The sequence below is a fragment of the Trichomycterus rosablanca genome, chromosome 4, assembly GCF_030014385.1.
Source record: "Trichomycterus rosablanca isolate fTriRos1 chromosome 4, fTriRos1.hap1, whole genome shotgun sequence".
NCBI lineage: Eukaryota > Metazoa > Chordata > Actinopteri > Siluriformes > Trichomycteridae > Trichomycterus > Trichomycterus rosablanca.
This window is the reverse complement of record NC_085991.1, coordinates 52,450,715-52,469,254: the sequence shown is the minus strand read 5'-3', so window position 1 is coordinate 52,469,254 and position 18,540 is coordinate 52,450,715. Positions and strand designations below refer to the sequence as shown.

Here is an 18,540-nt window from a genome sequence, read left to right as displayed (position 1 = left end):
TCTGTACTGGACAGATTAAAGTGATTATTCATGAAGTGTATCATTATTTATATCATTTTTATTATAATTTGTTGTCGGTTCGATGTTTCGGTGATCTGCTCGCTTGCCCTGCCTCCTTTGAGATTATCAGTGCAGGCTTCTGAGGCTGTTTGAGCGATTGCTCTGTGTTTGATTGTTTGCCTTGTTGCTAAAGACGCAGCGGCTCCTCCGGCTGGATGTCATGGCGGAGATCCGAGTAAACAGAGACGATTTAATCCAGTAAACGGAGTTAAAAACGGAGTCAGAGACGCGCTGATGGAGGAATAATGTACACAGAGAAGGTGAGAGTTATAATACAGGAGATATTCTGTTAATACACTTTAAATACACTTATTTACTATCTAGCGTCTTATTTAACTTCGTGTCATGGCAACACGATTCCTCATCAGTGATTGAGTACAACTGGTGCTCCGACTCACCACGACCCTGACCAGGATAAAGCGAGGGGTAAAACTGACAAACTGATAGTGTAGTAGACCGATCAGCCACAACATTAAAACCACCTCCTTGTTTCTACACTCACTGTCCATGTTATCAGCTCCACCTACCATATAGAAGCACTTTGTAGTTCTACAATTACTGACTGTAGTCCATCTGTTTCTCTGCATGCTTTGTTACCCTCTTTCATGCTGTTCTTCAATGGTCAGGACCCCCACAGGACCACCACAGAGCAGGTATTATTTAAGTGGTGGATGATTCTCAGCACTGCAGTGACACACACAGTGGTGGTGTGTTAGTGTGTGTTGTGCTGGTATGAGTGGATCACACACAGCAGCGCTGCTGGAGTTTTTAAACACCGTGTCCACTCACCGTCCACTCTATTAGACAGTCCTAGCTAGTCGGTCCACCTTGTAGATGTAAAGTCAGAGACGATCGCTCATCTATTGCTGCTGTTTGAGTCGGTCATCTTCTAGACCTTCATCAGTGGTCACAGGACGCTGCCCACGGGGCGCTGTCGGCTGGATGTTTTCGGTTGGTGGACGATTCTCAGTCCAGCAGTGACAGTGAGGTGTTTAAAAACTCCAGCAGCGCTGCTGTGTCTGATCCACTCATACCAGCACAACACACACTAACACACCACCACCATGTCAGTGTCACTGCAGTGCTGAGAATCATCCACCACCTAAATAATACCTGCTCTGTGGGGGTCCTGACCATTGAAGAACAGGGTGAAAGGAGCTAACAAAGCATGTAGAGAAACAGATGGACTACAGTCAGTAATTGTAGAACTACAAATATGGTAAGTGGAGCTGCTGTAATTCTCTGTGTTTATTTTTTCTCTAGAAGAGAACGAAAGAAGACACGTGGAGATCTGATGACCTAATGAGACACATGCGGGTAGGTGGAGTGTGTGTGTGTGTGTGTGTGTGTGTGTGTGTTGAAAGAAGTGAATACACAGTCAGCTCCAGAATTATTGGCACCCTCAGTGAATCTGGGTTACAGAAGTATTGGGACGGCCTTTCTAATTCCTAAATTCATGTGTTTCAGCTACAACAGTTGCTAACAGGTGCAATGAATCAATGATGTTTCCAACATTACAGCGACAGTTTAGGGAAGGTCCTTTCCTGTTCCAGTATGACACTTTCAGCTACCTAGTGGCTTTGCTCTAGGACCCAACACTGGCAGCCTCGCAGTGGTGGGGCTTGAACCAGTGACCTTCTGATTACTGGCCCTTGATCACAAAAATGCAGCACAGAGCCCTGACCCCAGCCCCACTCAACAGCTCCGGGATGAACCGGAACCTCAACTGAAATGCTGTTTTTTTTTTTTTTGACAGAATGGGCACAAATTACCACAGACACACTCTTAAATCTTGACAGAAGGCTCATTTAGCACTGCATAGTTTTGACAAGCTTGAAAACAGCTGTCTACATACTTTTGATCCTGTTGTATATGTAGTAAATGGTAGGGCAGTTGTACCCTAGAGGTTAAGGTACTGGACTAGTAATCGAAAGGTCGCCGGTTCAAGCCCCACCACTGTCAGGTTGCCACCGTTGGGCCCTTGAGCAAGGCCCTTAACCCTCAATTGCTTAGACTAGACAATACACTGTCACAGTACTGTAAGTTGCTTTGGATAAAAGCGTCCACTAAATATTGAAAATGTAAATATAAATGATAAAGAATCGTTTTGCACCTTGCAAGTAGTTTGCTGGTTTGAAGGCAGAATCCAGCTGAGCATTTGGAGACTTTGGAGTCATCTGCTCTCACTTCTGTGTACTTGATCCCCCCTGTTAGTCAGAAGGAGTTTGGTCACTTGAACACCTCATATTTATACCCCAGCAAACAGAAAGTCCTAGATGGCCAGGTATGAGTTCAGGTGAAACCCAAAACATCACACATGATTGATAACACACCTCAGTTTTGCTGTGTGCACTACAAGGTTGTCAGTAGTTCTGACACTGACTGGTGTCGTTTGCAGGGGCAGGATGATGAAGACACCAGGAGGAGAGACAGATCGAAGCGAGATGAGGCGTCCAGGACTCGCAGGGACTCGGGCATGGAGAGAACCAAACACAGAGGAGAAGATTTGGGGAGGGGGGAGGTGAGGGACGAGCGAGAGAGGGAGAAACGGAGGGAGAGGGAGTACAGGACGGACAACGAGAGACATGAACGAGACAAGGACAGACTGAGAGACAGAGAGAAAGAACCAGACAAGGACAGATTGAGAGACAGGTATAAGGATAGAGACAGGGAGAACGAACGAGACCGAGGGAAAGAACGAGACAGGACAAGAGACAAAGAAACAAACAGAGACCGAGAGAAAGAACGAGACAGAACAAGAGACAAAGAGAGGGAACAAGAGAGAACAAGAGACAGAGATAAATATAGAGACACGGAGAAAGAACGAGAAAGAACAAGAGACAGAGAGAATAAACAAGACAGAGACAAAGAACAAGACAGGACAAATGACAAAACAAGGGAACGAGACAGGATAAGAGACAGAGACAAATATAGAGACACGGAGAAAGAACGAGAAAGAACAAGAGACAGAGAGAAAGAACGAGACAGAACAAGAGACAGAGAGAATGAGCAAGACAGGACAGAAGACAAAGAGAGGGAACTAGAAAGAACAAGAGACAAGGAAAAAGAACGAGAAAGAGCAAGAGACAGAGAGAATGAACGAGACAAAACAAGAGACAGAGAGAAAGAACGAGACAGAGAGAAAGAACGAGACAAAGAAATAGATAGACACAGAGAGAAAGAACGAGACAGGACAAGAGACAGAGAGAAAGAACGAGACAGGACAAGAGACAGAGAGAAAGAACGAGACAGGACAAGAGACAGAGAGAAAGAACGAGACAGGACAAGAGAGGGAAACAGAGACAGGGAGGCAGAGAGGGAAAGACGGAAATTAAGGGATCTAGAAAAAGACAGAGAGAAGTATCGAGAGAAAGACGGAGAAAGAGAAAGGACGAGGGACAGAGACAAAGACAGAGAGAGAAATAAAGAACGAGACACAGATAAAGACAGAGAAAAAGACCTGGAGCGGGAGAGGAGGAGGGCGGAGCGAGAAAAAGAGAGAAGAAAGGAAAAGGAAGAGAGTCGAGACGTTGATGAGAAGCACAGAGAGAAAGAGAAGGACAGGAGAGAGAGACGTAGAGAACGAGGAGAAGAACGAGAGAAATACGACCGACGAACACATCAAGGTAAAATGGTTTAAAATGATTAAAAATCCTCATTCTGTATCTCTAGAGACCAGATCCTCTTTACTAGGAGGCCACGCCCTCGAATACTGTATACGAGTGTTGATGTAGATCAGTGAATGTGTGGTTTATTGTTTACAGCTGTGTTTGATGTTTTCCAGATGAAAGAACAGAGATCAAAAGAGAAGAGAAAGATGAACATGTAAGATTCAAACACCAATAATCATTAGACACCAACACACGTTCAGTTCTCAGCTCTAAATACGGTTAATCTAACTTAATTTACTAGTTTTAGCATGAACAATGATTAGTCTTGACCTCATAACTGATACAATTCTGACCTCTGCTGGCTGATATTGTGGACAGGGTGTGTCTCTCCATGCACAAAGCTGATCCACATATGAACTTGCCTCGTTCAGGTGAAAAGATGCACACGTGTCAAAGGGGACGTGTGTTAGTCTCGTCTCTCCTGAACCAGAGTGGAGGTCAACATCAGTAGAGAGGAATCGGATAATTGGATATGATTAGATTGGAAGGAAAATTGGGGGGAAAATGTAAACAATCAATCTCCCAATCTAGTCATATCCAATTCCCCAGTTGTATCTCCTCCACTGATGTAGACCCCAATCCTGACCGAGGAGGGCTGTATTTAACACACAATTATTATCTGCACGAGGTGGGTTCACACAGAGCGCTTTTCCACCTAAAGAACTCTGGTTCTGGTTCTTGAACCGGTTCTGTTCGGGTTTCTTCAAACCCTGGTGTTTTTTAGAGAACCAACGAGACAGAGGGAAAGAACGAGACAGGACAAGAGACAATGAGAAAAGAACCCTGGTTCTGGTACTTGAACCGGTTCTGTTCGGGTTTCTTCAAACCCTGGAGTTTTTTAGAGGACTGACTCGCGTTTCCACCAGTTTTTGGGAACCAAGCTGCGTCATCAGCGGTTGGCGTTACACGACGAAAGTAAAGAGTAACATGATGACGGAGTGTGTAGATCAACTGTGGGGATTTGTGCTGTTGTTACAGATGTTTCTTTTTATGCACAAAGCATCGATCCACTATCAGTGATCAGAAGACGTGAGAAGCGTTTTGTGCTCGGCACAAGTGACCGATTTGCTCAGCACTCGACTCGAGCGATAAAACACTAAAGTTCCACGATACGAACAAACATCTGTGTGAAATAACCATCAAACCCAGTCTAACAGCTCCACATGTATCTGTGTTCAACTGGATTTACTTGACGTGTGGTGAAGTATCGTGTACAGAGAGGTCGAATTTCTTGATGCAGTGTTAGGTCACAACAGTTTTCTGAAGTACTCTTGAGCCCATGTAGCTGCATTTATCACAGTAGCATGATGCTATCTGAGGGATCAAAGCTCGTGCACATACTACACTGACTGAGATTTCTCTTGATTTCTAGAATCTTTCCACAATACTATGAACTGTAGATGGTAAAAGACTTCAGTTGTTTGCGATCTTGCATTGATAAATGCTACTACTGGACTTCTCCATTTAACACACATCCACACACACTCCGACACGTACTCAGTAGCCGACCGCTTCTTTTCACCTGCATGAGGTGGGTTCACACGGATCAGTATCGCGTACAGAGAGGTCGAATTTCTTGATGCAGCGGCGGACCGTGTTGGGTCACAATGGTTTTCTGAAGTACTCTTGAGCCCATGTAGCTGCATTTATCACAGTAGCATGATGCTATCTGAGGGCTCAAAGGTCGTGCACATTCAGTAGTGGTTTCCGGCTTTGTCCTACGCTGACTGAGATTTCTCTTCATTTCTAAAAATCTTTCCACAATATCATGTACAGTAGATGGTAAAATACCTAAATTATTTGTGATCTCACATTAATAAATTTTCTTTTTTTGGACTGATTGACGATCTCTCATGACGTTTGGCACCAAGTGAGCGAGAACTGTGTAGCTTAAATAGTCTGTAAACTTTTAATTCCTAAATTGTTTCTGTCCCAGGTACAGAATGATGTGACTGAGCATCACGAAGAGGTAGCTGAGGATTATGGGAATGAGGATTATGAGGAGGATTTTGAGGTAAAAATCATTTTGGTACCTCGTTTTGATCTCATGTGTTTATAATTCATCCGTCTGTAGGATTCACTTCATCATGTGTGTTGTTGTGTGTTCATGCTCATCACTTATAATGGTTCATTACTACCAGAAACCGGTGAGTGAGAGTCCAACCATTTAACCCCTCATCCATCCATCATTCATCTATTCACCCCTCACCCATCCATCATTCACCTCTTCACCCCTCATACATCCTTTCATCTCTCCATACATCCATTCATTTATATGTTTAAATACCCTCATCATTTTAGATAGTTTCTACAAAAATATTTATCTATTCCAAGATATATCCATCCATCCATGTATTCATCCATCCATCCACTCATTCACCCACTCATCCATATATCCATCCATCTACCCAGCAATACAACCATTCACTCCCCCTTATCATCCACTCATTTAACCATCCACCCACCATCCATGTATCCAACCCTCCACCCATCCACTCATTCAACCATCTATCCACCCATTCATCTGTCCTTCTACTCATATGTCTATCCATATATCCATCTACTCATTCAACCATTCATCCATCCATCCATCCATCTACTCATTTGTCCATCCATCTGTCCATCTACTCATTCATTCATCCATTTATCCATCTATCCAACCAACCGTCCATCTACTCATATGTCCTTTCATGTATCCATCCACTCATCCACTCATCCATCATCCATCCATCTACCCATCCATCTACTCATATATCCATCCATTTATCCATCTATTCATTTATTCATTCATCCACACATCCATCTACCCAGCTACTCATATCCATCCACTCATTCATCCACCCATCCGTCCACCCATCCATCCATCCAACTACTCATATGTTCATCCATCCATCTACTTATCTATCCATCCATCTATCCATCCACTCATTCATCCACCCATCTGTCCACCTATCCTTCTACTAATATATTCATCCATTTACTCATATATCCATCCGTCTGTCAATCTACTCATATATCCATCCATCTATCCAACCAGCTGTCCATCATCTATATGCTCTTTGGCCAGGCTGGCAATGCAGTAGGGAGGATGGCCAAAAAAGTAATACACAATAATGTTTGGCAGGAAAATGGTACAAAATGTGGCTTCTTCTTCTTCTTTATTTATTTCTTTATTACTTTCTTTTTTGCACTCAGTTTTTATTTGCCCAGGTGAGTGCGCTGTATTGAAAAGAAACACCACTTCTCCAGGATCAGGGTGCAACACAAAACACAACAAGTGCAAAACAAAAAAAAACCTGTAATAAATACAAGGTAGATTTTTGTTCATCCTGAATTCTTCTCCAGGACTATGAGGAAGACTTCGAGGAGTTTGAGGACCACGAAGAGGAGAAAGTAAACAAAGAGCCGAAAGCAGAACTGAGGGATTTGAGCCCGAGGAGGAGACACGAGATCGCGGCCATTCAGAGAGCGATGGAGGAGGAGAACGAGCTGGTCAGAGCCTCACTCTCCAAATCCTCAACTGAAGAACCTGTGCTTACACAGAAAGGTATTAAGTGATAATCCTGACTGATTATTTTGATTAATGATTAAATCTGTTTTTTTCTCCGTGTGTGGATCTTGAATATAAATAATGTGTGACATTTATAGATGAGTGTGTTTCTCTGTATCAGTGAGTTCGGACTCTGAGAGCGGTCTGATGAAAGCTCGGACTTACGGCAGAGTGATCGACTTCACGGCGGCGAGGCGGAGAGAGATAAACCAGCAGGCGTCCGAGAAACAAAAGTACATTGCCTTCAAATAGAACCTGATTTTATTTCTTGGTCTTCAGGTTTGGAATACAAACGTTCCAGACCAGGGGGCCAAACATAGCAGACCAGGGGGTTAAACGTTTCAGACCAGGGTGTCAAAGTTCCAAACCAGGGGACCAAACTTTCTGTACCAGGGGGCCAAATGTTTCAGACCAGGGGGCCAAACATTTAAGACCAGTGGGACGAACGTTGCAGACCAGGGGGCCAAACATAGCAGACCAGGAGACCAAACGTAGCAGACCAGGGGGCCAAACGTTTCAGACCAGGAGACCAAACATAGCAGACCAGGGGGCCAAACGTAGCAGACCAGAGGACCAAACGTTCCAGACCAGAGGACCAAACGTTCCAGACCAGGGGGCCAAACTTAGCAGACCAGAGGACCAAACGTTCCAGACCAGGGGGCCAAACTTAGCAGACCAGGGGGTCAAACGTTCCAGACCAGAGGACCAAACGTTCCAGACCAGGGGGCCAAACGTAGCAGACCAGGGGGCCAAACGTAGCAGACCAGGGGGCCAAACGTTCCAGACGAGAGGACCAAACGTTCCAGACCAGGGGGCCAAACGTAGCAGACCAGGGGGCCAAACGTTCCAGACCAGAGGACCAAACGTTCCAGACCAGGGGGCCAAACGTAGCAGACCAGGGGGTTAAACGTTTCAGACCAGGGGGCCAAACGTAGCAGACCAGGGGGCCAAGCATAACATGCCAGGGGGCCAAGCGTTCCAGACCAGAGGGCCAAACGTAGCAGACCAAGAGACCAAACATAGCAGACCAGGGGGCCAAACATAGCAGACCAGGGGGCCAAACGTAGAAAATTAGGGGGCCAAACTTAGCAGACCAGGGGGCCAAACGTAGAAAATTAGGGGGCCAAACTTAGCAGACCAGGGTGCCAACTGTTCCAGACCAGGGGGCCAAACGTTTTAGACCAGGAACCAAATGTTCCAGACCAGGGGGCCAAATATCCGTTTGTCCACTGTTAGAACATGTGACCCCTGATCTTCTTATTATCTCCTGCAGGAGGCGCAGTGCTGAGCTCCTGCGGCTGATCGATCTGGACTTCTCCTGCACCGAGACCCTCCTGGATTTGGCTCCGGTCAGCGAGTACGACAAGTACATCAAGAGCTTCGGGATGACCAACACCAAGCAGGTCATCATCACGTCTTACACACAGCTTTACAAGTATCAGTACTGCAGGGACAAAAGTATGTGGACGCCCGTCCAAAGCTTGAAGCTCTTCTGCTGCAACATTCAGTAATGGACAGGGACCCCAACTGACCAGATGAGGTTTGGGTGGTGCGCCAAGTGGTGTTGAGTGGGAAGAGTATATGAGGTGCAGCAGTGTTGTTGGGGTTGTTTGCACCGCTGGAGTCACTAGAGGTCCAATGTGGGTTTCTTTAGAATGATAACTGGGGACGGGATGTTGACCAAGTGTACAGAGCAATTGATGGCTTACAGTCGGTACTTGTATACCCACAGAGTGCATCTGCGTGCTCGTTGTGGCTCATAACCGGAATACGGAATGATGCCGTCATGCTCTGTGTTCACCGTCTCTGCAGGCCTACGTACAGAGCAACGAGGACAATGTGGAGCGGGACACTCAGACGGACGAGACGGACGCCGAGGACAAGTGGACGCAACACCCGGCAGAGACCAACGTCGTGTGTGGAGGTACTGAACACCAGGACCAGGAACGGCACTCATAACTGTGTGTTTACTGTATGGACAAAAGTTTGTGGGCACCTGAGCTAGCTGGACATCACATTTCAAATCTGTAGGCGTTAGTATAGCATACAGTGGGAGCTTTGGGTAACCAATCAGAAGACTGACCAGTTCCTGACCTGTTCCTGTTTAATACCCTGCAGGTCCCAAGGTTTCCCAGAATGCATCGGAAGAGTCCATGGCCATGACGAACGTTGATTCAAAGCGTCTCGCTGCGTTTCTCCAGTCTGCTACACAGGTCATTACAGTTACATTCTGTTACACGGGTCATTACAGTTACATTCTGTTACACGGGTCATTACAGTTACATTCTGGTACACGGGTCATTACAGTTACATTCTGTTACACGGGTCATTACAGTTACATTCTGTTACACGGGTCATTACAGTTACATTCTGTTACACGGGTCATTACAGTTACATTCTGTTACACGGGTCATTACAGTTACATTCTGCTACACTGGTCATTACAGTTACATTCTGCTACACGGGTCATTACAGTAACATTCTGCTACACGGGTCATTACAGTTACATTCTGCAACACGGGTCATTACAGTTACATTCTGCTACACGGGTCATTACAGTTACATTCTGCTACACGGGTCATTACAGTTACATTCTGTTACACGGGTCATTACAGTTACATTCTGCAACACGGGTCATTACAGTTACATTCTGCAACACGGGTCATTACAGTTACATTCTGCTACACGGGTCATTACAGTTACATTCTGTTACACGGGTCATTACAGTTACATTCTGCTACACGGGTCATTACAGTTACATTCTGTTACACGGGTCATTACAGTTACATTCTGTTACACGGGTCATTACAGTTAGTTCTGTTACACGGGTCATTACAGTTACATTCTGCTACACGGGTCATTACAGTTACGTTCTGCTACACGGGTCATTACAGTTACGTTCTGTTACACGGGTCATTACAGTTACATTCTGTTACACGGGTCATTACAGTTACATTCTGTTACACGGGTCATTACAGTTACATTCTGCTACACGGGTCATTACATTTACATTCTGTTACACAGGTCATTACAGTTACATTCTGTTACACAGGTCATTACAGTTAGTTCTGTTACACAGGTCATTACAGTTACAATCTGTTACACAGGTCATTACAGTTAGTTCTGTTACACAGGTCATTACAGTTACAATCTTTTACACGGGTCATTACAGTTACGTTCTGCTACACGGGTCATTACAGTTACGTTCTGCTACACGGGTCATTACAGTTACGTTCTGTTACACGGGTCATTACAGTTAGTTCTGTTACACGGGTCATTACAGTTAGTTCTGTTACACGGGTCATTACAGTTACATTCTGCTACACAGGTCATTACAGTTACATTCTGTTACACAGGTCATTACAGTTAGTTCTGTTACACAGGTCATTACAGTTACAATCTTTTACACGGGTCATTACAGTTACGTTCTGCTACACGGGTCATTACAGTTACGTTCTGCTACACGGGTCATTACAGTTAGTTCTGTTACACGGGTCATTACAGTTAGTTCTGTTACACGGGTCATTACAGTTACATTCTGCTACACGAGTCATTACAGTTACGTTCTGCTACACGGGTCATTACAGTTACGTTCTGTTACACGGGTCATTACAGTTAGTTCTGTTACACGGGTCATTACAGTTAGTTCTGCTACACGGGTCATTACAGTTACATTCTGTTACACAGGTCATTACAGTTACATTCTGTTACACGGGTCATTACAGTTACGTTCTGCTACACGGGTCATTACAGTTACGTTCTGCTACACGGGTCATTACAGTTACGTTCTGTTACACGGGTCATTACAGTTAGTTCTGCTACACGGGTCATTACAGTTAGTTCTGTTACACGGGTCATTACAGTTAGTTCTGCTACACGGGTCATTACAGTTACAATCTTTTACACGGGTCATTACAGTTACGTTCTGCTACACGGGTCATTACAGTTACGTTCTGTTACACGGGTCATTACAGTTAGTTCTGTTACACGGGTCATTACAGTTAGTTCTGTTACACGGGTCATTACAGTTACATTCTGCTACACGGGTCATTACAGTTACGTTCTGCTACACGGGTCATTACAGTTACGTTCTGTTACACGGGTCATTACAGTTAGTTCTGTTACACGGGTCATTACAGTTAGTTCTGCTACACGGGTCATTACAGTTACATTCTGTTACACAGGTCATTACAGTTACATTCTGTTACACGGGTCATTACAGTTACGTTCTGTTACACGGGTCATTACAGTTACATTCTGCTACACAGGTCATTACAGTTACATTCTGTTACACGGGTCATTACAGTTACGTTCTGTTACACGGGTCATTACAGTTACATTCTGTTACACGGGTCATTACAGTTACATTCTGCTACACAGGTCATTACAGTTACATTCTGTTACACGGGTCATTACAGTTACATTCTGCTACACGGGTCATTACAGTTACGTTCTGCTACACGGGTCATTACAGTTACGTTCTGTTACACGGGTCATTACAGTTAGTTCTGTTACACGGGTCATTACAGTTAGTTCTGCTACACGGGTCATTACAGTTACATTCTGTTACACAGGTCATTACAGTTACATTCTGTTACACGGGTCATTACAGTTACGTTCTGCTACACGGGTCATTACAGTTACGTTCTGTTACACGGGTCATTACAGTTACGTTCTGCTACACGGGTCATTACAGTTACGTTCTGTTACACGGGTCATTACAGTTAGTTCTGTTACACGGGTCATTACAGTTAGTTCTGCTACACGGGTCATTACAGTTACATTCTGTTACACAGGTCATTACAGTTACATTCTGTTACACGGGTCATTACAGTTACGTTCTGCTACACGGGTCATTACAGTTACGTTCTGTTACACGGGTCATTACAGTTACGTTCTGCTACACGGGTCATTACAGTTACGTTCTGCTACACGGGTCATTACAGTTACATTCTGTTACACAGGTCATTACAGTTACATTCTGTTACACGGGTCATTACAGTTACGTTCTGCTACACGGGTCATTACAGTTACATTCTGTTACACGGGTCATTACAGTTACGTTCTGCTACACGGGTCATTACAGTTACGTTCTGCTACACGGGTCATTACAGTTACATTCTGTTACACGGGTCATTACAGTTACATTCTGTTACACAGGTCATTACAGTTACAATCTTTCTAATATTTGTGTGTTTGTGTATGAATATGTATTCATGTGTGTGTGTGTGTGTGTGTGTGTGTGTGTGTGTGTTACAGGTGATGGCGGTGTTGTTGGAGGAGAACATGGCCGAGAGAAACTCAGCTGCAACAAAGCTGCAATCTAAAACACACACACACTCGTTCAGTGACGCCAGCATTCAGCTCAACACCACACTGCGCTTACTGCATGGTAACACACACACACACACACAAACACACACACACACACACACACACACTCACACACACACACACACACACACACACAGCTACAAAGTGAAATGGAAGCATTTGAATATAAATGATTGTGGTTTCGGAATGGGACGTCCTACAATCTCAGGCTCATGGTGTGTGTGTGTGTGTGTGTGTGTGTGTGTGTGTGTGTGTGTGTGTGTGTGTGTGTGTGTGTGTGTGTAGGTTGCCGGGTGACCCTGCTTCACTTCTCCCAGGCCCAGACACACACCCTGCTCTCCGTTCACGCCCCACACTCCAGGTCATGTGACGCTTCGCCTGACAGTAACACACTCATCTGTGTGTGGAACATCTGGGAACCGTCCACCCCTCAGAAGATCCTCGCCTACGAAGCTGAGGTACACACACACACACACACACACACTGAAGCAGCCTGGCTTTCAGTGCACTACATTACAGACCCCCCCAGGAGCAAACTAGAGTGGCCAATCCACCTTCTGCATGTTTTGAGAGGCTCCTTAGGTCACGTTAGGACGATTTATTGCGTTTATGTAGCCTGGAACACCTAACCGAACCACAGCGAGCTGCACCGGCCCATCATCACCCTCCAGGATCTTCTGTGTGTCTGCTTCAGGTACGGAGCTGCTGCTTCAGTCCCGCTAAGGCCACGCTGGTGTTCGCCGGGACGGATGTGGGTTCCGTGGTGCTGTGGGATCTCAGAGAAGCTTCCGGCTCTCACCCTCAGCTCAGAGTGCAGGAGGAGGAGTGGACGCTCCGCTACCCCACCTTCTCCACAGGTTCGTCCTACACCTGCAATCGGCATGCTGAGAAAGAAAACACGGACGGCAGGAGCTTCGGTCACAAAGAGCTGCGTCTAAAGTGACTGAAGCCCCTACCATCCGTTTTTCTTCTGCTGTATTGATTGCCGGAAGCATCTACTGTACATACTCTATATGGCCGAAAGTATTTGTACACCTGACCATGAGCTTGCTGGACACCCCATTTCAAATATAAACAGACTTTGAAGTATGTCTGTGGGAATCTGTGCCCATTTAGTCAAAAGTTAACAGCATGTGTACGGCTGGGCAGTGATGTTGGTGTTCCAGTTCGTCCCAGAGCTGTTGAGTGGGGCTGAGGTCAGGGCTCTGCGCAGCTTTTCTTTATGTGGAACAGGAAAGGACCTTCCCTAAACTGTTGCTGCAAAGTCGGGCGCATGTGATTACCTTAATTTCACTGATTTATTACACCAGTTAGTAATTGTTGTGGCTGAAACACATGAAACCAGTAATTAGAAGACGTGTCCCAATACGTTTGTCCACATAGTCCCAATACTTTTGTCCACATAGTTCCAATACTTTTGTCCACATAGTCCCAATACTTTTGTCCCCATAGTCCCAATACTTTTGTCCACAGTCCCAATACTTTTGTCCACATAGTCCCAATACTTTTGTCCACAGTCCCAATACTTTTGTCATCATAGTCCCAATACTTTTGTCCACAGTCCCAATACTTTTGTCCACATAGTTCCAATACTTTTGTCCACATAGTTCCAATACTTTTGTCCACATAGTCCCAATACTTTTGTCCACATAGTCCCAATACTTTTGTCCACATAGTTCCAATACTTTTGTCCACATAGTTCCAATACTTTTGTCCACATAGTCCCAATACTTTTGTCCACATAGGTCCAATACTTTTGTCCACATAGGTCCAATACTTTTGTCCACATAGTCCCAATACTTTTGTCCACATAGTTCCAATACTTTTGTCCACATAGTCCCAATACTTTTGTCCCCATAGTCCCAATACTTTTGTCCACAGTCCCAATACTTTTGTCCACATAGTCCCAATACTTTTGTCCACAGTCCCAATACTTTTGTCCACATAGGTCCAATACTTTTGTCCACATAGGTCCAATACTTTTGTCCACATAGTTCCAATACTTTTGTCCACATAGTTCCAATACTTTTGTCCACATAGTTCCAATACTTTTGTCCACATAGTTCCAATACTTTTGTCCCCATAGTCCCAATACTTTTGTCCACAGTCCCAATACTTTTGTCCACATAGTCCCAATACTTTTGTCCCCATAGTCCCAATACTTTTGTCCACAGTCCCAATACTTTTGTCCACATAGTCCCAATACTTTTGTCCACAGTCCCAATACTTTTGTCCACATAGGTCCAATACTTTTGTCCACATAGTTCCAATACTTTTGTCCTCATAGTCCCAATACTTTTGTCCACATAGTTCCAATACTTTTGTCCACATAGTCCCAATACTTTTGTCCACATAGTTCCAATACTTTTGTCCACATAGTCCCAATACTTTTGTCCACATAGTCCCAATACTTTTGTCCACATAGTTCCAATACTTTTGTCCACATAGTTCCATTTTGTCCACATAGTCCCAATACTTTTGTCCACATAGTTCCAATACTTTTGTCCACATAGTTCCAATACTTTTGTCCACATAGTTCCAATACTTTTGTCCACATAGTTCCAATACTTTTGTCCACATAGTTCCAATACTTTTGTCCACATAGTTCCAATACTTTTGTCCACATAGTCCCAATACTTTTGTCCACATAGTCCCAATACTTTTGTCCTCATAGTCCCAATACTTTTGTCCACATAGTCCCAATACTTTTGTCCTCATAGTCCCAATACTTCCACATAGTTCCAATACTTTTGTCCACATAGTTCCAATACTTTTGTCCACATAGTCCCAATACTTTTGTCCTCATAGTTCCAATACTTTTGTCCACATAGTTCCAATACTTTTGTCCACATAGTCCCAATACTTTTGTCCACATAGTTCCAATACTTTTGTCCTCATAGTCCCAATACGTTTGTCCACATAGTTCCAATACTTTTGTCCACATAGTTCCAATACTTTTGTCCACATAGTTCCAATACTTTTGTCCTCATAGTCCCAATACTTTTGTCCACATAGTTCCAATACTTTTGTCCACATAGTTCCAATACTTTTGTCCACATAGTCCCAATACTTTTGTCCACATAGTCCCAATACTTTTGTCCTCATAGTCCCAATACTTTTGTCCACATAGTTCCAATACTTTTGTCCTCATAGTCCCAATACTTTTGTCCACATAGTTCCAATACTTTTGTCCACATAGTTCCAATACTTTTGTCCACATAGTTCCAATACTTTTGTCCACATAGTTCCAATACTTTTGTCCACATAGGTCCAATACTTTTGTCCACATAGTTCCAATACTTTTGTCCACATAGTTCCATTTTGTCCACATAGTCCCAATACTTTTGTCCACATAGTTCCAATACTTTTGTCCACATAGTTCCAATACTTTTGTCCACATAGTTCCAATACTTTTGTCCACATAGTCCCAATACTTTTGTCCACATAGTCCCAATACTTTTGTCCTCATAGTCCCAATACTTTTGTCCACATAGTCCCAATACTTTTGTCCTCATAGTCCCAATACTTTTGTCCACATAGTTCCAATACTTTTGTCCACATAGTTCCAATACTTTTGTCCACATAGTTCCAATACTTTTGTCCTCATAGTCCCAATACTTTTGTCCACATAGTTCCAATACTTTTGTCCTCATAGTCCCAATACTTTTGTCCACATAGTTCCAATACTTTTGTCCACATAGTTCCAATACTTTTGTCCACATAGTCCCAATACTTTTGTCCACATAGTCCCAATACTTTTGTCCTCATAGTTCCAATACTTTTGTCCACATAGTTCCAATACTTTTGTCCACATAGTCCCAATACTTTTGTCCACATAGTCCCAATACTTTTGTCCACATAGTTCCAATACTTTTGTCCACATAGTCCCAATACTTTTGTCCTCATAGTTCCAATACTTTTGTCCACATAGTTCCAATACTTTTGTCCACATAGTCCCAATACTTTTGTCCACATAGTTCCAATACTTTTGTCCACATAGTTCCAATACTTTTGTCCACATAGTTCCAATACTTTTGTCCACATAGTTCCAATACTTTTGTCCACATAGTTCCAATACTTTTGTCCACATAGTCCCAATACTTTTGTCCTCATAGTCCCAATACTTTTGTCCACATAGTCCCAATACTTTTGTCCTCATAGTCCCAATACTTTTGTCCACATAGTTCCAATACTTTTGTCCACATAGTTCCAATACTTTTGTCCACATAGTCCCAATACTTTTGTCCACATAGTCCCAATACTTTTGTCCTCATAGTCCCAATACTTTTGTCCACATAGTTCCAATACTTTTGTCCTCATAGTCCCAATACTTTTGTCCACATAGTTCCAATACTTTTGTCCACATAGTTCCAATACTTTTGTCCACATAGTCCCAATACTTTTGTCCACATAGTCCCAATACTTTTGTCCTCATAGTTCCAATACTTTTGTCCACATAGTTCCAATACTTTTGTCCACATAGTTCCAATACTTTTGTCCTCATAGTCCCAATACTTTTGTCCACATAGTTCCAATACTTTTGTCCACATAGTTCCAATACTTTTGTCCACATAGTTCCAATACTTTTGTCCTCATAGTCCCAATACTTTTGTCCACATAGTTCCAATACTTTTGTCCACATAGTTCCAATACTTTTGTCCACATAGTCCCAATACTTTTGTCCACATAGTCCCAATACTTTTGTCCTCATAGTCCCAATACTTTTGTCCACATAGTTCCAATACTTTTGTCCTCATAGTCCCAATACTTTTGTCCACATAGTTCCAATACTTTTGTCCACATAGTTCCAATACTTTTGTCCACATAGTTCCAATACTTTTGTCCACATAGTTCCAATACTTTTGTCCACATAGGTCCAATACTTTTGTCCACATAGTTCCAATACTTTTGTCCACATAGTTCCATTTTGTCCACATAGTCCCAATACTTTTGTCCACATAGTTCCAATACTTTTGTCCACATAGTTCCAATACTTTTGTCCACATAGTTCCAATACTTTTGTCCACATAGTCCCAATACTTTTGTCCACATAGTCCCAATACTTTTGTCCTCATAGTCCCAATACTTTTGTCCACATAGTCCCAATACTTTTGTCCTCATAGTCCCAATACTTTTGTCCACATAGTTCCAATACTTTTGTCCACATAGTTCCAATACTTTTGTCCACATAGTTCCAATACTTTTGTCCTCATAGTCCCAATACTTTTGTCCACATAGTTCCAATACTTTTGTCCTCATAGTCCCAATACTTTTGTCCACATAGTTCCAATACTTTTGTCCACATAGTTCCAATACTTTTGTCCACATAGTCCCAATACTTTTGTCCACATAGTCCCAATACTTTTGTCCTCATAGTTCCAATACTTTTGTCCACATAGTCCCAATACTTTTGTCCACATAGTCCCAATACTTTTGTCCACATAGTTCCAATACTTTTGTCCACATAGTCCCAATACTTTTGTCCACATAGTCCCAATACTTTTGTCCTCATAGTTCCAATACTTTTGTCCACATAGTCCCAATACTTTTGTCCACATAGTCCCAATACTTTTGTCCACATAGTTCCAATACTTTTGTCCACATAGTTCCAATACTTTTGTCCACATAGTTCCAATACTTTTGTCCACATAGTCCCAATACTTTTGTCCACATAGTCCCAATACTTTTGTCCTCATAGTTCCAATACTTTTGTCCACATAGTTCCAATACTTTTGTCCACATAGTCCCAATACTTTTGTCCACATAGTCTTAATACTTTTGTCCTCATAGTTCCAATACTTTTGTCCACATAGTTCCAATACTTTTGTCCTCATAGTTCCAATACTTTTGTCCACATAGTTCCAATACTTTTGTCCACATAGTCCCAATACTTTTGTCCACATAGTCCCAATACTTTTGTCCTCA

At 43.3% G+C, this 18,540-nt stretch overlaps 1 protein-coding gene across 1 annotated transcript in view; it reads left to right on the top strand.

Annotated features, from left to right (window-relative positions):
* Nucleotides 1-202: 202 nt before the first annotated feature.
* dync2i1 (dynein 2 intermediate chain 1) overlaps nt 203-18,540 on the top strand; it is a 28,770-nt gene continuing 10,432 nt past the window's right edge. Inside the window, exons 1-13 of the mRNA XM_062994508.1 lie at nt 203-320; nt 1,324-1,377; nt 2,459-3,686; nt 3,845-3,885; nt 5,668-5,745; nt 7,077-7,278; nt 7,403-7,514; nt 8,555-8,684; nt 9,094-9,205; nt 9,400-9,494; nt 12,541-12,673; nt 12,901-13,073; nt 13,310-13,472. Coding sequence (XP_062850578.1) covers nt 306-320; nt 1,324-1,377; nt 2,459-3,686; nt 3,845-3,885; nt 5,668-5,745; nt 7,077-7,278; nt 7,403-7,514; nt 8,555-8,684; nt 9,094-9,205; nt 9,400-9,494; nt 12,541-12,673; nt 12,901-13,073; nt 13,310-13,472 — 2,536 coding nt within the window. The 5' untranslated portion in view covers nt 203-305. The remainder of the gene's footprint in view (nt 321-1,323; nt 1,378-2,458; nt 3,687-3,844; nt 3,886-5,667; nt 5,746-7,076; nt 7,279-7,402; nt 7,515-8,554; nt 8,685-9,093; nt 9,206-9,399; nt 9,495-12,540; nt 12,674-12,900; nt 13,074-13,309; nt 13,473-18,540) is intronic.